This window comes from Tachyglossus aculeatus, chromosome 19 (assembly GCF_015852505.1).
Source record: "Tachyglossus aculeatus isolate mTacAcu1 chromosome 19, mTacAcu1.pri, whole genome shotgun sequence".
Classification (NCBI taxonomy): Eukaryota; Metazoa; Chordata; class Mammalia; order Monotremata; family Tachyglossidae; genus Tachyglossus; species Tachyglossus aculeatus.
Genome location: NC_052084.1, coordinates 15,168,476 through 15,192,409, shown reverse-complemented (window position 1 = coordinate 15,192,409; position 23,934 = coordinate 15,168,476). Strand labels below are relative to the sequence as shown.

The following is a 23,934-nucleotide window of genomic DNA, read 5'->3' as shown; positions in this document are numbered from 1 at the left end:
ACACACACACCCCCAGGTAACGCTAAAAATACTAAGAGCCGCCTCCTCCATGAAGCCCACCCAGATTTGTGGATCGAGAGAGGTAGGGTCATTTCCTCTGAATGCCATAATCTAGGTCTCAGCCTAGCGCCAGAGCAGTCTGGAATCAATCAACTCTCAGCAGGGAAGGGAAGAGCCCCTTGCTGTCCTTCTTAAGTCTGCTTCCTCCTTTAGGAAAGTAAGCTCTTAGTGGGTCACACGCATGCTGTACTTTCTCAAGCGCTTCACACAGTGCCCTTCACACAGTAAACACATGTACTACTCTTAGGCAGCAGGGACCGTCTATATGCTGTGAATGGCACCAGGCAGCTCGGGACACAGAATGAGCACCAAGTGGTCAACAACCTCTCCGGCTGGTAAAATCCATCTCCATCTCACTGTTCAACAGAGGGCAGGGGGAGGATCTGTCAGTGTAAACTGGTGGTGTCTGCTAATAGGTCTCGGCCGGGACTCCCTCTAACCTTTTCTCGCCTCTTGGAGCCAGTTACTTGGGGTGCAACCGTCCAGCTCCTCCTGGCTCCTTGAGACAGCCCAGGCAGAGGGTCAGCAGCCCTGGCTCCCATTGGCCCATCCTCCCCTGAGCCTGTGTGGATCAAAGAGGGAGAGGCTGTGGAACCCTTCCGTCGGAACGCTTTACTCCTCACCTGCGGACTCAGGTACCGGAGGCCGACGAGAGAAAAAGGGAATCTTCCCAGTGGGGCTATTGTCTTGCCACCCGGTGGACCTGCCCCTGCTGAGGACAATGCTGGGAGGCAGGGGGCTGGCTGCAAAGACCCTCCCGATGGAGGACAGGAAGAAGCCAGAGGGAACCCCGGACCAGTTTCCTGAGCTTGGGAGGATGGGGAAGGCAGGGACTGGGGCCTGAGCACCCGGAAGGAACGATAAATAAATAAATAGTAATAAATAGCAATAAATAGAATAATATAGTCTTAAACCATCATGGTGCTCTCCTGTCCCAGCCCCCTGGGTACTGAGAACCCAGGGGCTCTGGGGAGGTGGGGAAAGGAGGCACATGAGAGGCTTGTCTGATGGTGAGGGAGGGGAAGAGAAAGAAGTTGAAGAGAAGGAGGAGGCTGGACGGGCTCAGGGGAAGGGAAACCCTGATGCGGGGGCTGACTGGGAGGTAGTTGGGAGGACTGGGGAGAAGGCTAAGGCTCTCAGGGACCTACTGTCACATTGCCCCATTTGGAGTTTTGGCATCCATAATCCCCATCCTTCCTTTTCCAAGGAATCTTTGTGCTTATTCCCTGCTGCCTTTTCCCCAGGTTGTGGTGCGGGGTTAGTAGGGGGTGTTGGAAAGTCGGCTCAATCAGGCCCGAGCTGATGAAGGTGGGGGCTGACCAAACCCCGTCCCCTTCCCTGGGGCAGGTCTGGGAGGTGGGAGCAGGGGACGGTGGCGGAGTCAGAGCTGGGGGGCAAGGCTGCTGAGAGAAGAGATGGGGAACTGGTCTATCCACGGGGAGGCTGCAGGACTGTGCTGGGGTAGATGGGTCCAGGTTGCTAGGAGCAGAGATGGAGCTGGCCTAGCCCTTGGGAGGTGGAGGGGCTGCAGCAGGGGGTGGATCTAGAAGCTACTACTTTGGAGCCACACCCTGTGCATCACTAGGACGGTCCCACCCCCGGGGACAGAGGCCAGAACCGGCCACATCCTCAGAGTGTGCAGATCTGGGGACCCACCCCGGACAAACTTGTCCTAACCCGAACCCCGAAAGCCTCCCCCTGCACCTCCTGAATGGCACCCAGAGTGTTTCCTGCTTGCGCTGGAAATCTGGATTCCTGCCCACATCCTCTCAGCCCTGTCCTGTCCCCTGCCGGTGCTAGTCCGGCTTGGACTGAGCTGAGAATGTGGGCAGGAGTCCAGATTCCTGGCCTAAACAGAGGGATCGGAGTCGGGGGTGGGTGGCACATAAGGAGGGCAGAGTGAAGTGGTGGCTCCCAAGAGGTCTCTGTTCTATTCAAGGGATGGAGGGCCACAAAGAGCAGAGGGAGAGGGGACCAGGGCAGAAAATGGAGGGCAGAAAATGAGCAACTGGTTCTGCTCTTTTTGAAGGTGGGGAGCTGTGGGGTTCCCCGGGGACCCCAGGCTTTACTTTGGGGCAGAAGGCAGAGCGCCAGCCTCCCGGCATTGAGGCCAGGGGTGGAGGTGGAAGTGGGGCACGGCAGGACCCTGTCCCCAGCTCCTTCCCCAGGTCACCCTCAGGCTGGCTCCAAGCCCCAAGCCTTTCTTTGATCCCTGACCCAGACAAGAGGCTGGCATAGGGTGCAAGGCTGTGCTTGGCAGAGCTGGCAGGGAGAAGGAGGAGAAGAACTGCCTAGCCTAGCGACTCAGCACTGAACGTGTTTTGGATCCACAAACCAGGGCTCCCTTGCCTCTATGTGGGTCCAGGGACATCTCTCTACTCGGTTTCTCCCTGAGCAGTGTGGGCACCGGGGGGTACCCAGAAGGGGGCTTTTTGGGGAATGGATGGAAGCCCATTGTGCAGAAGTTTAGGGAGCCTGCCCGTGCTCTGGAGATCCTGTGGTCACCAGGGGAACCTGTCCCAAGCTGAATGCCCTTAGTACCAGGGCCTCAGAGGAGCAGAGGGGAAGCTGGGGGCTTTGCCCTTCATCTTGGCCTGCTCTGGAATCCAGAGATGGGGATAATACTTCCAAACTGGCTCTCTGGAGCTCCTGGGACCCAGGGCTGCTGGTCAGGAAGGAGAGGAGGCAGAGCCATGGCCCTTGCTCTCCCCAGGACAGTTCTCTATTACACTACCTCTGGCTCCTCCAGGGTGCTCTGCTAGCTCTTTCTTTCTTTCTCTCTCTCCCCTCCCTCTCTCTCTTCATCACAGCTGCTCAGTCTCTCCACCCAAAAATCCGGACCCTGCCCCAGGAAAGCAGAAGAGGAGGAGGAGGGGGAGAAGCCCTGAGCCTCCCTCCCCTGATGTCTCTGAGCCCTCACGCACAGTCCTTTCAGAGTTCCTGGGCTGGCCAGAATCCAAGCCCAACCACAGCCTTCTAGGGGTGAGGGGGAGCCTTCTCTCCTTTCCAACACAGTGGTCCCCGAAGGCCAGCTCTACCCCACAACGTCACATCCCAGTTCAGTCCATCGGGTCACCTGTCCTCTCACGCCTGGTTGGCCGCCTCCTCCAGGGTTTCCAGTGTCCCCTTTGTCCCTCCAAGGTCCGGAGGCCCAGGAAGCAGGAGAGAAGGGGATGTGAGGGGAGTTCTCAGCTCCACCTCTCCTGCCCCGCACTCTCAGACGCAGTGGCAGAATTCCCAGCCACTTGTCCTGCATCCTCGGGCCTGCTATCTGTCAAGGCAGTGTGCTCAGAGACATTGGGAGCTTGGAGATCCAATGCTAGAGAGTGACCCAATCTCCCCTGACCCACTGGCCTCCATCCTCCCCCGACCCAAGGCGTCAGCCAAAGGACTCGGGCCTGCTGCCAGGGAAGGCTAATCTCACAACACCTTCATTTCCACCAAACCCTCCTCTGAGCTTTGTGTCAGCAACTCCCGGTGGGTACCTGTGGTCTCTCCACCCTCCTTGCTCCCTCTGCCCGCTCTGCCTGGTCTGGCACGAGGGTGGCCAGAGTGGGAGGTGGGGACGACGAGCGTCGTCCTTCCCAGCCTCGGGAGCCCCGGGAGCAGGGGCCGGAGGGAGCTACGGTACCTTAAGCCAGCGCCTGGGGACGGGGAGGGCGTGGGGGGATATATTGCATGATGGGGTTGGGGCAGGGCAGATAAGAGCCGGTACTTTTGCGTGGGCGTGGGCTGCCGCTGCCCCCCGGGATGCCCCACTCCCCGCCCCGGCCCGGGTCTAGGTTTTGTGAGTGAAGCGGGCCCACACCTGCTGTAGCTGGGACCTGGAAACGCGCAGCACCGACGGCATGAGTCTGTGGTTGCCGGGAGTAAGGGGCATATGCCGGCGATGGGGCGCGCGCACGGGGCTGCTCTCGGCGGACCGGCTGCGCTGTATCAGGCCGCCGCCGCCCGGCTGTGGGTAGTGCTCGGTCTCCAGGGTGGAGGAGGAGAAAACGGAGGAAGCCAGTCGTCTCAGGGGGCTGTACCTCGGGAGAGACGGTTCTGAGAGCCTGTCCTCCTCCAACTGAAAAAGACCAAAAGAGCGGAGGGAAAAGAGGCGTCAGGCACAGACTCAACAGCTCCGTCTCGGGCCGGGAAGTGGGCAGGGACGAGCGGGGCGGCCCGGCCTGCTGCGGCCCCTTGGGCCGGCAACTGGCCGGGGGTGACTAGGCGGATCAGGGCAGAGACGCTGGCAGAGTGGGTGGAAAGGAGGGAGGGGAGGGAGACGTTTTGGCATGGGGGCGGTCAGCCTAGGACCCCCCACACCGGGGTCACGGCCCCGGCTTCTCCTCGTCCCCCAATGTCGTGGTCATTGCCACCGCAGAGGATGGAACGGCCCTGCTCCTGACCGACTCCGGAGTCCAACCGAGCCCTTGGAAACCCTCCCACCGCTGAGCCCCGTTCAAGTAGCTTTCCCTGATCGGCTCCCCTGGCCCTCACTGACCAGACGCTTGGCCTGCCCTTGGGATGGGTACCTGCGGATTTCTCAGGCAGCCGGCTGTGGCTTCATATGTTATTTATTTGTGTCTGTCCCAGCTATCAGACTGCCAGCTCCTCGGGGGACAGAGACCACACCTTCTCCATCCCACAGGATCGGTCAATAGTATTTATTGAGCACTCTATTCTGTGCACAGTGCTGCACTAAATGCTTGGGTATAGTCTAGCGTAGCGGCCATGCAGGCCATACTGGCTGGGGATGACCTACTAACTGCTAGAGAGCAAGCTCTTGGCATGTCTCTCAGCCCTCGATCCCCGAGGTCCCGGTTAAGGAGATTCCCGGCCTAGTGGAAAGAGCACGGGCCTAAGAGCCAGAGGATCTGGGTTCTAATCGTCTGCTGTGTGTCCTTGAGCAAGTCACTTAACTTCTCTGGGCCTCAACTACCTCATCTGTAAAATGGGGATTAAGACTGTGTGTCCCATGTAGAACAGGGACTGTGTCCAACCTGATTATCTTGTACCTATCCCAGCGCTTAGTACATTGCCTGGCACATTGTAAACGCCTGACATATACCATTACACACCGGGTCTTGCCTTTCCCTCCTCCGCAGCTTCTCCTTTCTTCTCTCTCTCCCTCCCTTGCGACCTTTTCCTTTCCCTCCTGCCAGGACTATACACTGGTTCCTGGGAAAATGGATTGGTTTAGAGTCTCCTGGGAGTTTGGGGAACACGGTTTCCTTGAGGATGCAGTTCGGTCTGGAATCTTCTCCACAGCCCCAAGCAAAGAGATTGGTTTGGGACCAGTCTGATCCAAGATTCCCTGAAGGTATCTATAGTAGTTGTCAGGGACCCAGGGGATTTGGACAGGTGAGCCACCCCTGCTCAAAGAGTCTGGAGAGATGGATTAATTCCCTGAGTGGAGGGCATTCGGATCATGGTCCAGAGAGCCCAAGATGCCCTGGGGGACACCAGGGGAACAGTATAGAGAATCCCTGGAATTCATGCAGCTGAGTCCAGCCCAAGATGGGGTTTGGGTCACAAGCAAGAGAAGACGGTATCATGTATTTGCCTTTGAATCTGGGCATGTGCGGAAGCTTCTGGGGCTTGTAGTTCCAATGACCACAGGGACAACTGTGCATGTGTGAACACACGGCGTATGTGCGGAAGCATTTCAGCATGGAATCAGCCCGTACGGCCCAAATCTGACCCAGACCAGACCCGGGGGGAGGTGGGGGAGGAGTCCATGGTGGCACCGGGAAGAGACTGAGCCAGCCTGAACGTGGTCCGATTTGGGGGATGCCCGGTCTGAGTTAGTCCACTGGCCATGATGCCAGACCTGAGTCCCACAGGCTGAGCCTGGTCCATATGGCAGAGCTGGGGTGGTCAAACCCCTGGCATCTTCTGGTGAGAACTGGGCCCTCAGAGGAACCTCAGGCCAAGTCAATCCTCATCTGAGCCCAGAACCAGCTTGGCAGGGAAGGACAGAGAAGTCAACAGCCAATATGGTTTGTTACCTCCAATTCTTGTCTAAGCACTGCTCAAGCCTTGGCCTCCTTCCTCTAGGTGACTGACTCCGAGGTGAGGCACTCCAGACTAACTGTTGGGAAGTTCTTCAAAATGTCTAACTTCAATACCTCTTCCTGCAGGGGAGGTTCAAAGGCCATCACCCCCAGCCCCCAGCCCCCAGATCTGTACCCCTCGAGTCACTATTCCATAAGAACCTAAGCAATGCTATTTCAGAGTCAGATCAATTGGCCACCCAGCCCAGCTTTTGGGTTTCCAGCAGGGATAAAAGATACTTGGAAAAACAAGGTAATAATAATAATTGTGGTATTAATTGTGGCTTACTAAGTGCCAGGCACTGTACTAAGCACTGGGGTGGATACAAGCAAATTGGGTTGGTCACAGTCCCTGTCCCACGTGGAGCTCACAGTCTTAATCCCTGCTTTACAGATGAGGTAACTGAGGCACAGGGAAGTTAAGTGACTTGCCCAAGGTCACACGGCAGACAAGTGGGAGAGCCAGGATTAGAACCCAGGTCCTTCTGTCTCCCAGGCCTGTGCTCTATCCACTAGGCCAAGCTGTCCTCCTGGACACTGATCCTAATGTTTAGGAATGGACCATCCTTAATTTTCCCTCCAGTACCTGTGATGCACCATTTGCTTGTAATAATAATAATGATAATATGGTATTTGTTAAGCGCTTACTACGTGCCAAGCACTGTTCTAAACACTGGAATAGATACAAGGTAATCAGGATGTCCCATGTGGGGCTCACAATCTTAATCCCATTTTACAGATGAGGTAACTGAGGCATAGAGACATGAAGTGACTGGCCCAAAGTCACACAGCTGACAAGTGGCGGAGCCAGGATTAGAACCCATGACCTCTGACTTCCAAGTCCGAGCTCTTTCCACTGAGCCACGCTGCTTCTCTTGTATTGAACTACCCAAGCCCCTCTTGCCCGACCTCCTGTTGCCCTATGCCCTATGCCCCTTGCCCTACGTTGATAGGACACCAGGTGCCACAGATTCAATTCTCCCCTCCCTGCAACTGCATCCACAGTTTTTTCTTTCGCTCTAAACACTTTGAGGATTGGGCTGGCTCCATTTCTCAGCCTGGAAAATGAGACTCAGAGAGGGAAGGAATTGGGCATGAAGTCACTCAGCACCCTGGGGTCAGAACACAGGTGGTTTGGAGTCCTGCCCGCTCCCTAGGCTCAGGCTCTAAGAGGGAGGAAGCAGCATGTTCAATACCACAAGAACAGGAGCCCGGAGGAAGGAGCAGAGCAAGACCAGAGCTACAGCGGGTCCTTTAGAAGTCAGGGACCAGAAGGGACCTCAAGAATCTGGATAATGTCCCCTGCCTCCAAGCGAGATCTTCCATTTTCCCTGCCCTTCCCCTAGCAGAGACCCAGCCCATTCCAATCCCAGCTCTGGTCCTGGTCCCCAAACAGGGGGAGAGGCCCCCATCCAGGGCACTGGGGGCCACAAATAGCCTGACGCCTCCATGCCCCGGAGACCTGCTCTTCTATCACGGCCGTGCCCTTCCCGAGAAAATAGCCACACTGAAAACACTCATAATGGGCAGCCCCTTCCTGCCCCCCAGGACAATTTAACCTGACTCCCCCTCCACCCTGGACGTCCACAAGACCTTAGAGACACACACGGAGAAACACCCACTCACACACATTAGACACATTCAATATCCTCGTATACACAATCTAATGTGCACACATAAACCCACATACCCCTGTATAACCCAATACACGCATCTCCATCCTACTCCAGTAGCCTGGCCAAGACCTTAGCTCTGTTGGGGGAGGGAGGGTACCTGCCTCTAAGGGTGGCATCCAGCACCCGGCATCCCTACTTGCCAGCAGCCTGCATCATTGCTTTAAAGAGCTCTCGGTCCTTGCCCTTATGACAGTTCCTGGTTGGCCATCGCTGGGCTGTCTTCTGCCCGTTGACCATCGGTTTCACCGACCACCTGCCCACTGGACTTCAAATGCAGCTTGCCCAGGACCCTGCCCACCCAGACACAACTGTTGGTTCTGACTCTAGGCTTCTGCCCAAGCTAAATGGCACCTGGCTTCCAGCAGCACCTCACCATCCTCTCCAGGGAGATGGATTTGGATGGCTTCAGGCCCCGAGGCCAAAGTGTTCTGAATGGCTCAGGTGGGTTTTGGGGAGAAAACTGAGTTTACCGGGCGCTGATGCTTGTGGGTCAGCAGGGAGGTAACTGGAATCAATCAATCAGTGGTATTTATTGAGCGCTTACTGTTTGCAGAGCACTGTTCTAAGTGCTTGGGGAGGTACAATATAATACAGTTGGTAGATACGATCCCTTCCCACAAGGAGCTAACATTAAAATAAATTACAGTTAGGGGAAACAGTAGAGTATAAAATGTGTACATAAGCGTGGTGGGGCTGGGGTGAGGATCGAAGTGCTGAAATGGTACACCAAGGGGAAATGACTGGGGTGAGGATCGAAGTGCTGAAATGGTACACCAAGGGGAAATGAGGGCTTAATCAGGGAGGGCCTCTTGGAGGAGATGTGACTTTAGAAGGGTGGGTAAGAGTGGTGGAGAGGCCTGCGGGAGGGCACGGGAGAGGGACTGGCTGCGAGATAGATGGGGTTGAGGTACAGGGAGTAAGTTGGTAAGAGAGGAGCGGAGTGTGCGGTTTGGGTTGTAGTAAGAGATCAGCATAAGGTAGGAGTGAGAGAGCTGATTGAGTGCTTTAATGCCGGTGGTAAGGAGTTTCTGTTTGATGTGGAGGCAGATGGGCAACCACTGGAGGAAGAGGGAAATGCTTATACCAAGGAGCCTGGGGAGAGTTGCCAGGCTGATTCCTGGTGGCCAATGGCAGGTAGGAGAATCTGGTGGGGGCAGAGATGGGAGAGGGTAGGGAGGGAGGGACGGCTGGGCGGGGAACAGCACTATCTGCTTTCCCTTTTTTTGGGCTGGGGATCAGAGTGGCTTCCTGGAGGAGGAGGGGGACCTGACCATCTGTACTAGACTGGTGGAGTCCTAGCTGCCTTGGGAGCTCGGGGGGCCCCCTCCCCTCTCCCATCACACTGGCTGAGAGCCTGGGGGGAGATAGACTTCTTGATTCCACACAAAGGCACGTACTCCCTAACCCTAGAGAAACAGGCTGCCACTCATCAAAACAACATCCAAGGGTCCCAGCGGGGAGAGGGGGAGGAGAGGGAGGGACAGGCTTTCCTTGGAGAGGGCTGGGTGGGCGCTGACACACCGAGCTGCCCAGCCCCAAGCCACCAGCTCTGACTTACTCCCGGCCCCACTGCAGCATTCCTTGCCCAGCGACTCACGCTTCCCAGTCCGGCCCTCCGAGCCGGACCCCAGTCCCCAGCCCCCAGGCCCCAAGGACTCCACCGGCACGATTCCCGCGCTCCTGATGGAGGGCGTTAGGGTGTGGAGGGTCGAGGAAATGGGCAGCTGGCACCACGCCCGACAACTCATCATGGGCACAGAGAGACGAAGCCCGTCTGCCTGCCCTGCCCGGCTTCGGCCCAGGCCCGCCCCAACCCTCTCCTCTCACGAATCCGCGCCGCGAGCACGCTCCCGCTCCGACGGGCCCTCACCTGTCTCTGGGGGCCCGTGGGGTCCGACTCCCTCCGGCGCTGACGTGTGGGGTGGATAGGGTGCAGGGGAGAATGGGCCGGAACACCCAGGAGGGCAGACTCCTGGCCCTCCGGCCGCTGCTGGCTCACGTCCTCTTCCGCCACGGTCTGCATGACCCTCCCCCGTCCGTCGGGGACCTTGGGCCGGACGGCAGCCTCGGCCAGCAGCCGCCTGCGCTCTTCGCCCTCCTCCAGCGGCCGCAGCTCCTCCGGCTCCTCGTCTGTGGTCCCCGAGGTGCTGGGCTCGGCTCCGGGGTGGAAGTCCTTGAGCTCCGTCTCCTTGTCGATGATGACCCACTCCTTGCTGTCAAAGTCCTCCTCCTCGGCGAGGGGCACCGAGCGGAAGGCGTTGCTCAGGGCCTCGTGCTCCACCGAGGCCGACGCGTCCACGCGCCCGCTGGCCTGTCGGTCGGCCTGGCCCGTGTCGATGGACAGCATCTGGGCTGGCTGGGAGGAGCAGGCCTGGCGGGACGGGGAGCCCGGCAGGTCCATGCGCGACCTGCAAGTGGTGGGACACCAGAGTCAGGGACTCCACTCTGAGGACCCCTGGGACCCCCGGGACCTGGGCAGGGAGGTATCCGGGGGAGCTGAGATCCTGTGCCCCAACCCCCAAGTTGCATGCCTTCCTCCCGGGCCCCCTTGGACTGAGAAGAGGCAGACGCTTTCTGACCCCACGGAATGAGCAGCATCTGGGGTAAGAGTGGGTAGGAGGGATCGAGATTAGGCGATCGGAAGAATTTCCCACCCTAACAGTTGCCGAGACGGGCAGCAGGGTCTCCTTTGGAGATGTTTCAAGAAAGGGCCGACAACTGCATGCCTGACTGGGGTAAGTACGGGCAGGGGCAGAGTCGGCGACGGATGAGAAGACCTCGCCAAAGCCTTTCTGGGGCCAAGGGTCTGATTCGAAGCCACTGGCCCAGTTTTCTTTCCAAGCAAGAGCCGTGTCCCGACTCCTCCTGCCCGGACTGCCCCAACCCCGGGGCCACCAACCCCACTGCATGCCCTCGCCTTCCCAATCCCGCTAACCACTCTGGCAGCAGCTTATCTTTGGGTTATTTGAGCAGCAAATGTGTCCGCCAACTGTTGTGCCTTCCCAAGTGCTTAGTTCAGTGTTCTGCGCACAGTAAACACTCAACAGGTACCACTGATGGACTGTTAAATGATTTCTCAACTTGCTGGTCCTCCTTTATTCCTGCCACCTATTCAGCTCCTTTTCCTGTGAAAGCCAGAAGCCTCAGCTTCCCATCCCCATTCCAGTTCTCACTCCTGTCTCCTCAGCACCCCAGCTTTCGGTCTCCCTATGCCCTCTAGCAGTCTTTTCCAGATTCCAGACTCTCTTCTGGCCCTTCCCCCAGTACCCAGACTCCCACACCACTACTCAGGGCCCGGCTTGTTTCTCCCAGCCCAAGCCAGAGACCCCTTTCTGACTGCCTCCTCCTTTGATTCCCCCCTTTCCTCTTTCCCCTGGCCCTCTGCTATGCCAGGCACCTAACTAGCTGCACCCTAACTTGGGTCCCGGGGGCCTGGGGGCCACAGCTCTGCCCCCGAGCCCTCAGGACTCGCTCCAGTTGGTCAGTGCCCAGCTTCACTGTCTTTCTTCTCCTACCTTAAATGTCCCCAGTCTGAAACTCTCTCTTCACCTGTCCCGCAATCACTTCTTCTTTTCCGGCCCTTCCAGGAATCCTTTGCTCCCTGGATAGCTTATCTCCCCCTCCTTTACTGTCAGCCTGCAGGTCACAGGCCAGGGTTGCTTCCCCCCTGCCCCTTTCTCCCTTTGTCTCTCTTTCCTTTGGTATGAAGCGTTTGCTATATTCCAAGCATTGCACTCCCTCAAACACTTAGTACAATGCTCTGCATGCAGTAAGTGCGCAATAAATGCCATTCATTAATTGATACTAAGCACTGGGGTAGATATACGATAATCAGGTTGGACACAGTCCCTGTCCCACAAGGGACTCACAGTCTAAGGGGGAGGGAGAACAGGTGTTATGTCCCCATTTTACAGAAGATGAAACTGAGGCACAGAGAAGTTAAGTGACTTGCCCAAGGTGACATAGGTGGCAGAGCCGGGATTCAAACCCAGGTCCTTTTACTCCTAGGCCCCTGCTCTATTTACCGGACCACGCTGTTTCTCTCTGGCTGAAATCCCAGCTCAATTCTTCCACCCACTTCCTTCAAGAAGGGTCCTGGGGCTCCGTCTTCATAGCCGGGAACGGAATCCTTCCTTGGACTAGAACCCCCAGAATAAGCCTCTGCGCTGCTGCCCCGCCTCGCATTGATTCCCCCTCCCAGAGTGCTCCCCATTCCTGGATCTGGTCGACGCCCAGGGTCCCCTCCCAGGATAGGGCGGCTGTGGTCCTGGCCGCAGCCCCTTCTTCCTTCGCCCCCCCAGGGGTCCCCCGGCCCAGCCGCTCCCCAGCCCCACCTCCTCTCGTGCAGGTCAGCCCGCCCGTCGGCGGTGGACAGGCGCTCCGACTCGGGGCTGTTGACGCGCCGGTAGCGCAGCGAGCGGACGGGAGTGGTGGGCGAGTCCGGTGGGGCCCGCACCGGGGAGCTGGGGCCCAGGCCGCGGCTCGGCTCCTCCTCCACCACACACTGCGTCTGCACGGGCACAAGATTGGCGAGAGGGGGGTTGGGGATGGCAGGAGTGACCGGGGCACCCTAGGGAGGGATCTGCTCTGCCAAGGTGTGCCTGGTCCTGGGAGCCCTTGCTCTTTTCTCTCTTCCCAGCCCTCTTCCTGAAACGACCTTCACTACCTCTTCCCCCAGTGGCCTCTCTCCTTTCTCAGCTCTTCTACAAACCCATCTGCCCCAGGAAGCCCAAGAGAGACTTTTTCTGGAGGCCCTGAAGGAGACAGATGAATCTGGGACCCTATCCAGGGATCCAAGCCTTTGTTGTTCCCTGAAACATGGGGTAGTCCCAGCCAGTCTGGGAATGAACCAGATCTTGGGACTCGGCAGGCCCAAAACTCACTTGTCTCCAAGGGCCCTCTCACCTGGACCTACCTGTGGCCTCCCCCCAACTGTGGGCACAGAACCCTGGGGCCCATGGACCAGTGCTGAGGCTGCCTGGGGGGAAATCAGTCCAACGGCACAGGGTTCCCCATTCTCCGCAAGCAGAATGTAAATAAAATGCCCATTTCCCCGCAGGATTTGGCTAGGGTCAACTGCTTGGGCACTTTTTGTGATTAGGTTGCAGCTCTGCCTGCTCAAAGGTAGAAGAAGAGGAAGTGGGGAGCTCCTTTCAGGCTTGGGAAAAGGCGGAGATGGGCATGGTGGCAGAGGGGGTGGCGCACTGGGCCAAGGGGCACCGCGGTGGTCCTCCTGGAGCTGGTTACTTTGCTGATGTTGATCCTGAGCTTGTTGCGATTGACGTCGGTTTCCTCCCAGACCTCAGCCTCGGGACCCGAGGGGTGGGGGGTGGGGCCCAGCCCCTCGACCGGCCGCCCGGGCAGAATGGGAGGCGCGTTCTCCTGGTCGCTTAGGTGCTCTCCCTGCAGCACGTCCTCCGTGTTCTCCCGCAGCAGGTCGCCTGGCATGGGAGTCACATTCACCACCCTGGCACAGCAGTGGGGAGGACACAGAGAGGGCTCATTAGCACGGGAGCTCACTGTCCAGCCCCTCCTTCCCCTCTGCTCTCCCCTTCTGCCTTCCCACCAAGAAGCTCCATCACTTCTGGAATCCCCCCATGACGAGGGGAAGGGGAAGAGCAGAGAAAGAAATGTGAGCATATAAAACCCAGACTTGACATTGCGGTTTCCATTTTCAATTACCCGCACTGATGAAGGGGAGGCACTGGAGCCGTTAGCCAAGGGGTGGGAGAACCTGGCCAAGTGAGAGATGTGTTGGGGGGAAGCCCCCTTCGTGGGCTGTGGGTTTAGCCTGGGAGAAGGCTGAAGAGAAAACTGGTTTGTGGCCAATGAGCAGTGATTAGTACAATGCCTGGCACATAGTAAGCACCTAATAATAATTATAACAATTCTGGTATTTGTTATTACACTCTGCTGTAGGTAGTGTGTTCACTGGTGAGAATTGGCACTGGTGAGAACCGGTGAGAATTGGCAACGGCATCTCTGGGGAAGCTGTGTGCTCCTGGAGAAAGTGCAGCAAGAAAGATTTAGGCTAGAGATTAAGTGGAACTTCCCAGAGTGCGAATCACTTGCAATGCGTAGCCAAGGAGGCATGGCAATCTCCTTCCTATTCCGTTTTTTAGAAGAGAAGGGATCTTTCTGCCTGGACTGGGGGAAGGGTTGCGTCGCTTGGACCCAGTGGTGGGTATAGATATTTACTTATGCAATTTGTTAAGCACTTACTACGTGTCAAGCACTGTTCTAAGCACTGGGATGGATACAAATTAATCGAGTCAGACACAATCCCTGTCCCATGAAGGGGCAGCCAGTATAAGTAAGAGGGAGGATGGGTATTGCATTCACATTTCTTAGAACAGTGCTTTGCACATAGTAAGCGTTTAACAAATACCATCATTATTATTATTATTATTTTCCAGTTGAGGAAACTGATGCACAGAGAAGTTTAGTGACTTGCCCAGGGTCACACAGCAGGCAACCGGCAGAACTGGGATTAGGACCCTGTTCCTCTGGCACCCGGGCCTGTGCTCTTTCCACTAGGCTATGCAGCTTCCCATAAATAATCAAAGTCCCTCCCATCTGGAGAGGTGTGTGATTTTGGGTAGTTGGAAGTCCAATCCTCTTCCCCTACCCTACCCCTGGGCAGACAGCCTAGATTAAATTGCCAAGTCATTAGAAATGGATAGAAAGGATTTAAAGCATTAAAAACACTAAGTGTAAATAGCATTAGCTTAATCTGTATAAAAACAGCAGATTGGCTTATGTCCGTTTGTGGAAACTAAGGCGTGTATCGGAACAAGGCACTAGAGCTCATTGAATACCAAGAAAGGCGATGCCATCTCCATCTCTGAAGATCTTTAAAATTAGGGAAAGTAATCATCTGCCTGGAGGTAGGAGGCTGACTCAGATGATTCCATGGAGAGCCTTCCAGTTTCCATGATTCTGTGATTGTTCGCAAGCAATTGCTTAGTTTCCTCTGTGGATCGAGTTTGCAAATTCCCATAGATCAATCAATCAATCAATGGTGTTTACTGACTGCTTACTATGCGCAGAGCACTGTGCTAAGCACTTGGGAGAGTACAACACAACAGAATTTGCGGACACGTTCCCTGCCCGTAACGAGCTTAGGGTCTAGAGGGATGCAGGGCAAAGGGAAACTGACGACTAACTGAAAATCAGAAAGTAAATGGCTTAAGCACACTTCCTTAGTAAAGACCCGGCATTCGCTTCGACCAAGAAATAAACAGACCAGAATTAAATTCCTGCTAATTGGCCACACGACCAGTGGGAAGGTGGTGTGTGTGGCTAAACAAAGTGCTAACAAACCACAGTCTTTTCAATTCATACTTTTGGGAGGGAAGGTGGATTTCAGTCCTTTTTAAATGAGAGGCTTGATCTTCCCTTCACTCCAATCACTCAATCGATTGATCCATCAGTGGTATTTATTGAGGGCTTACTGTGTGCAGAGCATTGTACTAAGCGCTTGGGAGAGTATGGCAGAGTTGGCAGACATGTCCCTGCCCACAGTGAGCTCACATCCCAGCCCGCCAGCCAGTTGCAAAAGAAGCAGATCTCTGCAGCCTACCCCCTCTGCCCCTTTCAGAGACCCCCAAGCTCTGGTCCTGCCATAACCTCAATGGTTCCACCCCTCAGACTCACCCAAACATGGCGGCGGTCTGGCGGGTATTCTGCTGCGGGGGGGTGGAGGTACTGGTGGAGAGCAAGATCTCAGAGCCCGCCTTCTCCCAGTCAAAAGCTTCATTCTCCGTGATGCCCCGCTCCTTCATGCTGTTCTCAAACACGGTCATGATCAGCTGCAAGAGGGGACATCCTGGTCATTCCGGGGCCGGGACCAAAGAGGCCCCCCAAGCTGGAGAGGTGCCCTATGATTCCTTGGTTCTGCTCAGATGCCTGCTTCCGGCACCTCCTGTTCCTCTGACGTCCTCTCAGGAAGCAGAGTGTAGGAAACCATGAGATGCCCCTGTCTCTGACAGCCCGAGGAAGCGCCGGACCTGGTCCAGCTTCTGGCGGTGGGCCTTCGGGTCCAGACTGCCCCTGGAATTCTTCTGGCCTCCACAACTCAAGAGGAGAGTGAGTCCTCTAGGGCTCAGGTTGTGGGTCCAAGATGCGGGGCCTTTTCCTTGGAGTCGAATTGGACTCCCCGGGCTCGACAAACAGCAGACTGAGCCCCTGGGGCCGTTGTCCTGGGATTCTGCCAGTCCTGGTCAGAACCGGGCACAGCTCACCAAAGAGAGCCTTGGGAAGGACTGGTCTTGACTGGAACTCGGCGGGTCACGTGGACAGAGAGCCCCGGATGCAGAGGTTCAGAAGGGTCTGTCCTACCTCTAGTGGTCCTGCTGCCCTCCCTTGGGATGCTCAGCCTGTGCGGGACCCTGCTTTGTGCACGCCCAGCCCGCTGACCCCAGGATCCTGAGGCCCAGCTAACAGCCTAGTCCCAGCATGGGGTGGGACAGGGCCAGAGCCTAGGGGACCGAGGGAGCGGGCGGGGGAAGGGGTCAGCCAGCACCTACCTGGTAGTCGGGCTTGGTGAAGTAATCCAGGTTGGCGATATGGTCCAGGAAGAGGTGGAACTCGGACGGCATGTGCTTCAGCAGCATCCGGTGTTCATACTTCTCCTTGATCATCCCCACCTGCTCCTGTAAGGGACAGAACAGGAGAGAGTGGCTCCATCGGCACTCCCTCCCACCCACCACCCCCTCCGCTCAACTCCATCTTCCCTGTAGGGTCCGCCCCACCTCCTCTCGGATCCCCAACCCCCGCCTCTATACCCTCCTGCCCTACGGCACCCCGGCATCCCAGCCCCCTCCTCCGAGGAGTCCCCCCCTCCCAGCCTCCCAAGCAGCCTCTCGAAATACCTGGGCGGGTGGGCCCCGGCGGGCTCTCACCTTGTCCTTGATTTTGCGCCATGGCAACTGTCCCACAGCGAACTCCACCAGCATATAGAAGAGTGACCACAGGTCATCGTGTCGGCCCATCTCCTGAGGGACAGAGACAAGGTCGCTAGGGCCCTTCCGCCCACATCTGCTTGTCTTCGAGGGGCACCTGGGCAAGCCCGAGGGGCCTAGAGGGACTTGGGAGACCAGTAGGCCAATTTGGGATTGTTCCGGCCACAGCAGGAATCCCCGGGCACAGCACTGTGTTGGCAGAAGAGTCCGGTGGGGTCTAGTGGGAGCCCAGAAGGGGAAAGCAGCATTTTGGAGGTGCGGGGTGGGTCGATCCTCCATGGGAAAATAGCACAGTTGGTAGTACAGTGCTTTGCACAAGTAAGCGCTCAATAAATATGACTGACTGACTGAATGAATGGTTCCACAAGCAGGGTTCAGAGCGGGCAGGCTAGGGCTACGAAGGAGCTGAGCTCCTCAGGGAGGGTGGAAGAGGACTGGCTGAGATCCTGGGAGTCCAGGAAGTGCAGGTGGTGGGGATGGGGAGAAAGGGTGGGCAATACCCAAAGTGGGACAACCAAATCCACAAACAAGAGACTGCTTGGCTCTGGTTTCTTTCTCTGCCCCCCAACCCCAGCTTTTTTTAAATTTGTAATGGTATCTGCTGCGCCAAGCACTATACTAAGCGCTGGGGTAGATACAAGCTGAACATGTTGGACACAGTCCGTGTCCCGCATGGGGGTCACAGGCTTAACCCGCATTTTACAAATGCGGTAACTCAGAGAAGTTAGGTGATTTGTCCAAGGTCACACAGCAGATGAGTGGCAGAGCCGGGATCAGAACCCAGGTCCTTCTGACTCTCAGGTCTGTGCTCTAGCCACTAGGCCGTGCTGCTTCTCCTTCCTTCCCCCTTCTCCTCAGCTGCCCAGACCAGAAGCCCCTTCCCCATACCCCAGGTAGCACTGCCACTCCCTCCCCGCACTCCGGCTACTCACCCGGTTCTTGTGTGCGTTCACTGAGGCATAGCGCACTGTCCCACGGAACCCAGCCACGTTGCGGGGCTGGAGAGATGGACAGCTGGTCAGCAAAAATCCTCAACCCCGCCTCCCCCATCCCAAAGGACTCCTGACCTCCCTGAGGGCTCCCGATAAACCGACCCCATAACTGTGGGCTTCTATCTCTGTGCTGGGCCCCAGGCTGCTTGCCCACTCTGACCTCAACTGTTCCATCCCCATTCCCTCCCCCAGCCCCTACACAGACCCCTTTCCCCTCTGGCCCTGTCACCTCCGACCCTCCCTACTCTCTCACACCGATCAACCATCCAATCCCCACCCACCCAGCCATAGGGGGTGAGGCCTTGGTACTCACAGGCCGGACTTCCCCGGTCGTGTTGGTGTACTGCCGGGCCAAGCCAAAGTCCAGCATGTAACACTTCCTGTAGGTGGAGGGCAGGCGGCCCATGGCGAAGTTGGACTGGAGGTGGAGGAAAGGGTATAATAAGGCTGTCAGTCAGTACTGCCTTGCCTCCTCACACCTCTTAGAGACAATGCCCATCATTAGTTAGAGGACATTCCCCAGTGACCATTCTCTCTCTCCGGGAAGAGTCTAGCTTGTCCTGCAAGCTGGATCGGATGGACAGGAGTGTAGCAAAAAGGGTTGGTCTTTCTCAGCCTGGACCCAAACCTGCACACTGGATCCTTTAATGGGCCAGCACAAATCCCGCCTGAGCTAGGTTGTGACTTGACTTTTGAATCCAACTGGCTCACAGGCTGAGTCCCTCCCCAGATCTGGTGGGTTTAAACAAGCTCAGACACCCCTGAGACCCCCACACCACCCCCTCGATCCACTTCATGCTGGATGTTTGGGGGGGGGGGGGATGCAGAAAAAGGACAAAGAGGCTGGAGCAGTGGATATACTGCTTCCTGGAGGGATGACACTCATGGCCCTGAAGAATCCTGGATCCCCCTATTGCTGACCTGGAAGTAGCAGACCTACATTACGATATGTAAATTAGGCAACATAACGTAATAGCGGAAATCCGCAGAACCTAGAGCATATAGTACAGACCTCCTTTGCTCTGTAACCACTGAGTCTCCCTCCCAGAGTCCTTCCCGGCTATGGTGCTCGGTGGGTAGGAGCCGAGGTGGAGAGAAATTGGGAGTTCAAAATGAAAATACCAAGCTTAAAGATTTCTGGAGCCATAGAAATATTCAGCAAGAGACAGACCAGCTGAAAAGTGGACTGTCCAATATGAAAATCGGACAAATGACCACCCTTGAGTTCACACACCCATGACAGAGGGCCCACAGGGGACCCTGGCACTGCAAAAACTCTCCGCTCCTGGGTGGTGGCCTCTAGCGTGACCGAGACCTGGATAGAACTAGATTCCAAGTCCCTTGCAGGGGCCCAGGACCGAGCTGTCTGCTCAGGGTTTTAGCCCATGTTGGACCCTCAACTCTTTGCTCCCAGGCCCTCTCCCTCTCAGACGCCCAAGTTATGCCTGAGATGGAGTGGGGATGGGAAAGATGGGGTAGAGCCAGTCCTTACCGGCTTGATGTCGCGGTGCAGAAAACCCACGGAGTGGATGGCCTCGATGGACTCCAGGATCTGTTTGCCCAGCCGCAGCGTGGTACTCAGCGTGAAAGTGCCCCGGGGCTGGCTACGGCGCAGGTCTGCCAGATTCCGGCCCTGCATTGGCACCAGAATATCAGCCCCAGCCTCGCGGCTCTGGGTTCAGCAGCTGCCATTGTGTCACCCAGACCACAACACCCCTCACTCCAAGAGCCCCTACTGCAGCTCCGAGAGCCCTGGGCTCACCCTACCATGCAGCCCACTCCAGCTGAGGTGGCTGAGGCTCAGGGGGAGGGGAGGAGGAAAACCCTAAATTCCAGTGGGGGTCTGGGTCAGAATCCCTCACTCTATATAGTGTCCTCCAGAAGTACAACTTAATCAAGTGAAGCTTGATGATGATGGTATTTGTTAAGTGCTTACTATGTGCAAGCACTGTTCTAAGAGCTGGGGTAGATACAAGGTAATCAGGTTGTCCCACTGTGGGGCTCACAGTCTCAATCCCCATTTTACAGATGAGGAAACTGAGGCCCAGAGAAGTTAAGTGGCTTGCCCAAAGTCACACAGCTGAGAAGCGGCGGAGCCGGGATTAGAGCCCACGACCTCTGCCTCCCAAGCCCGTGGTCTGTCCACTGAGCCACGCTGCTTCTCGTGAAGGGGTAAAGAAGAAGAGGGGCATGGGTCCCCTTTTAGACTGTGAGCCCACTGTTGGGTAGGGACTGTCTCTATATGTTGCCAATTTGTACTTCCCAAGCGCTTAGTACAGTGCTCTGCACATAGTATGCGCTCAATAAATACGATTGATGATGATGATGGGAGGTGACGTAGGAAATAAGGATGAAGCATACGGGGTAGATGTGGGACACTTGGAGAGGGGAGGGACAGAGGAGAAGGTTGGTGTGGAGGAATGAGAGGAGCGGCCTGGGGGACTCACCTGTAGCTGCATCACCACATAGTTAAACTTCTCGTTCCGCCCACAGCCAATGAACCGGCACACATGGTCCTTCCCTGCAGGGCACAGCCAGGGCCACCGTCACCCCCTCTTCCACGCATCATGGTGCCCCCACCCTCCGCTCAACTCCACTGGCAACCCTCTACCTCTCCACCCATCAGTTCTCTCCCCTCGCCCCCCGATCAGGCCTGCCACCTCCCCTCTCTTCTTCTCCCCTTCCCTCCCTTTCAGGGCAGGCTATCTGCCTCTTAAAGAGGGCCTTCTTTCTCCCATCCTCCCTAGAGACCGCAAGCCTCAGGCCAGAAAGTGGACCTCCTGTGGCTCTGTCAGTGAGGGGGAGGTTGGAGGATGACCCTGAAGTCCAAGCAGAATCTTAACAGTTGGGCCAAGGGTCAGCTGCCCTTCCAGGGAGATGCCTTGAAGCTACCTGAATGTCTCCCCACTTCTTCCCTCATCCCTCACAGCTACTGTTTCAGGGTAAAATAGTCAAGCAGTGTCAAACGGGAAAACCCATGCCTCTGGGAGCGGGCGGGGGAAGGCATCTGGTGGCTAGGGGAGGGCAGAAAACTTTGGAGGCCACTCTACCCTGCACCCACCTTAACCTGGCTCTGGGCCCAAGCCCGGTGGGGAAAGGGTTTGGAGTCCAGAATGTGAGGGGAGCCTAGGATCAGGAGGAAGACGAGGAAGACGACTAGAGGCAGGGAGCGACCCACCTTGTAGCTTCTTTAGCACGGCCACCTCCATCTTAAGCACCTGCTTGGGTTGCTGGGCGGACTCCACTTTGAGAGCCACGTTCTCCCGCGTCAGCAGGTCCATTGCCTCGTAGATCTCACCGAAGCCACCCCCGCCGATCTTCTTCAGCTGCACAGCCAGGGTGAGGGGAGGGTCCTCAGCCCGGGCACCCCACCCTGGGGTGCTCGCCCACCTGCCCCCCATCCATCCCCCTGCCAGGTTTGAGATACCTAGGGAACCACCCTCCCTGAGGATGGACGGAAAGAGCCGCAATTCTTTTTTCCAGGCTGTGTTGGATCTGCCCTCCTAACTGGGACCCCCGCTTGGGCCTAAATCATTCCTGGCTTCAGGGAACCAACCTCCAAGGGGAAAGGGGAGACTGAGACAAAGCAGGCGGGTTGTTTCTGTGACGTTTGAAGGAACTACATAGAGCAGAAAAGGGCCCGCGTGAGGAGCTTTCCCAGCCCTGCTCCTTCAATGAGCGCCCGGCCCCCACCCATGGGCTTCGCAGGAGACAGGCATCCTCTGTCACCGGGCTGGGCCTCCAGGCACTGGGGCTCTTCAGCGGTTTCCATGGAGACCGTACAGGGACCGGGTCCGCGCCCTCCGCCGGGTCCAGAGCTGCTACCCTTTCACAAAGCAGCAGCGCCCCATTCCATGCCACTTCAGCCCCGATAAGTCTTGCCCCAAGCCTAGATCCTTGACTAGCAGTCACCAGTCACCAACCAGTTTGCCCCCTCCAGCTCCCAGCCGAGTCCCACCGTGATCTTTTTTCCAGTTCCTCAGAGGTCCTGCAGCAGAGGAGGCCCAGTGAGCCCCCGGATACAAGTAGCCAAACTTGTCTCTCCCCCAGTTACATCCTTCCCTGATAATCTGGGGCAGCAGTGACGGGAGCACAGGATGGGGTGACCACAGAGGTCCAGGCTGCATTCTCCCCAGTCCCCCAAGAGCAGAGCGTCCAGAACTGCTTCCCCATTTCCCCGGTAGGTGAAGCAGCCCTGCCCCCTGAAGCTAACCCCCTCTAGGCTTTAAACTCATCATGGGCAGGGAATGTGACCGTTAATTGTTGTAATGAACTCTCCCAAGTACTTACTACAGTGCTCTGCACACAGCAAGCGCTCAATAAATACGATTGAACGAATGAATGAATGAACAAAGACCCGGCACTGGTGACAGGCTGGCCTGGCCTGGAGGGTTCCCGAAGCGGCCCCTTTTCCCAGGCCAGTTTTCCTGGGATTCCCACTGCCCTGATGTGGGTGGAAGTGGGGATGGGGAAGGAGTGGGGGTTCGCAGAGCGAACTTGGGGTGGGGGCTTCCTGGTCAGCAGTTGGAGAAGCGAGGTCAGAATTCACTGCCCTACTAAGCTCCCTCCCTGACAGCTGCCAACAAAGGAGGAGCCAGGCCGAGGCCTACCCAGGCGGCATCCAGAACTCCCTCTCTCTCCCGAGAGCCACCCCGGCCTCATCCTTCTTTCGCCACAGCCAGTTCAGCTCCAAAACCTCCTCAAAGGGCTGCCGAGACAATATCTCCCGCCTCGCCAAGCAGCAGAGCAACCTAAATCAGGCTGCGGATGCGCATGCTGGGAGCTGTAGTCTCCACTCGCTGCACCTCAGCATCCAGCCGCAGAAGGCAGAGAGGCGGGGGAGGAGGAGGAGGAGGAGGAGATGGGGGGAAGGGCCTGCCGACCTCCCTCTCTGCCCCTCCCCGCCATTCCAGGGGTTGTCTCCTCCCTTCTCCAACCCCAAGACCAGGGCAGGCTCCTGTCCACTCACTGTCCATTTCACAGGCACCTCCCTCTCCCCCTCCCCTCCCCTTCTCCTGTTCCCTCAGCACTGCAGCTCAGGCCGGGGACAGGCAGGTGATGCCAACCAGGAGTCCTTCCAGGCAGGACCGGTCAAGCCTCGGAGGCCCAGGGAAGAAAGAAGCAGGAGCACTGTGGGGGCGGGCAATGGAGCTGGTGGGGAGGAGGGGCTGGGAGCACTGGCACTGAGGAGAAATGGTAGGATCATCCTGGGGAGAGAGGCAGGGTCCGCTGAGGAATGAGGCGCAGGCCTGGGGGAACCAGAGGGAGAAAAGGATAGAAGGCCTGTGGAGAAAGGAGCAGGGCCTCAGGGGAGTTCAATGCATTTTGACATTAACTGACCCACATACAAATAAGATGCAAAATCACGGGCAAATTGGAGTCAGGGGCACCGCCATTTCTTAGGATTAGTCCGCAGCCCAGGCCGACCCCCTGAGCAGGCCGAGCTGCTCCATCCTGTGTCCGCGGGCTCCTGGGGGACCCCCGTTCCCTCCCCCTCCTTGGCCACTCACCACTTTCCAGCGCTCCTTGACCACGTAGTTGGCCGGGAGGATGTCAGCCTGCTCCCCTCCCCCACTCATGTTGGCCTCGTCCCTGAGCGCTGCTGCTAGGCACTGCATCTGCCAGCCAGAGGGGGTGTCCGCAATGCCCGGCTGGGGTGAGCCATCTACCTGTGGTGTGGACGCACGACGGGGCCCGTCAGTGCCGGGGAAGGGTGCTGGTTTTGGGGGGTCGGGGTAGGAGTGGGAGGGGGTGGGAGCATCCTGCAGGGGGGAATAGTAAGCTTCAGAAGTGGGGATGAAGCAATGTGTCCTCAGGGATGGGTCAGAGAATGGAGAACACCTTCACACCAGCCTGGCAGATAAGCCCGGAGCCAGGGGAAAGCCCAATCTCCAATCCTACCCCTCTCATTCCGGGAGTCAGAAGGAGATTGACATTCTATTCTCCCAAGCGCTTAGGACAGCGCTCTGCACACGGTAAGGACTCAATAAATACCACTGATTGTTTCTGCGCCTCTTGCCTAGCACCCTCGGTGTCTAGCACACACCCAACCCGGGGCGAAAGGGAAGCCCTTGTGGGTGGCTGGGGACGGGGACAGAGACATCGGAGATACACAATGGTGGGGAAAAGTGAACCTGCTGAGGACAGATACGCTAACCAGGGGGAAGAGATTCAGTCACTGGTGAGAGACCCATGAAGAGGAGAC

At 57.1% G+C, this 23,934-nt stretch overlaps 1 protein-coding gene across 1 annotated transcript in view; it reads right to left on the bottom strand.

The window, feature by feature from the left end:
* The window catches only part of TTBK1 (tau tubulin kinase 1), a 43,691-nt gene that overhangs the window by 16,423 nt on the left and 3,334 nt on the right, over nucleotides 1-23,934 (bottom strand). Inside the window, exons 2-13 of the mRNA XM_038761073.1 lie at nucleotides 23,240-23,398; nucleotides 20,908-21,055; nucleotides 20,177-20,250; nucleotides 19,222-19,362; nucleotides 18,043-18,147; nucleotides 17,670-17,735; nucleotides 16,678-16,770; nucleotides 16,303-16,428; nucleotides 15,431-15,585; nucleotides 13,022-13,241; nucleotides 12,109-12,284; nucleotides 9,645-10,182 (exon numbers count right to left, since the gene is read on the bottom strand). Of these exons, the coding sequence (XP_038617001.1) occupies nucleotides 9,645-10,182; nucleotides 12,109-12,284; nucleotides 13,022-13,241; nucleotides 15,431-15,585; nucleotides 16,303-16,428; nucleotides 16,678-16,770; nucleotides 17,670-17,735; nucleotides 18,043-18,147; nucleotides 19,222-19,362; nucleotides 20,177-20,250; nucleotides 20,908-21,055; nucleotides 23,240-23,347 (1,950 nt within the window). The 5' untranslated portion in view covers nucleotides 23,348-23,398. The remainder of the gene's footprint in view (nucleotides 1-9,644; nucleotides 10,183-12,108; nucleotides 12,285-13,021; nucleotides 13,242-15,430; nucleotides 15,586-16,302; nucleotides 16,429-16,677; nucleotides 16,771-17,669; nucleotides 17,736-18,042; nucleotides 18,148-19,221; nucleotides 19,363-20,176; nucleotides 20,251-20,907; nucleotides 21,056-23,239; nucleotides 23,399-23,934) is intronic.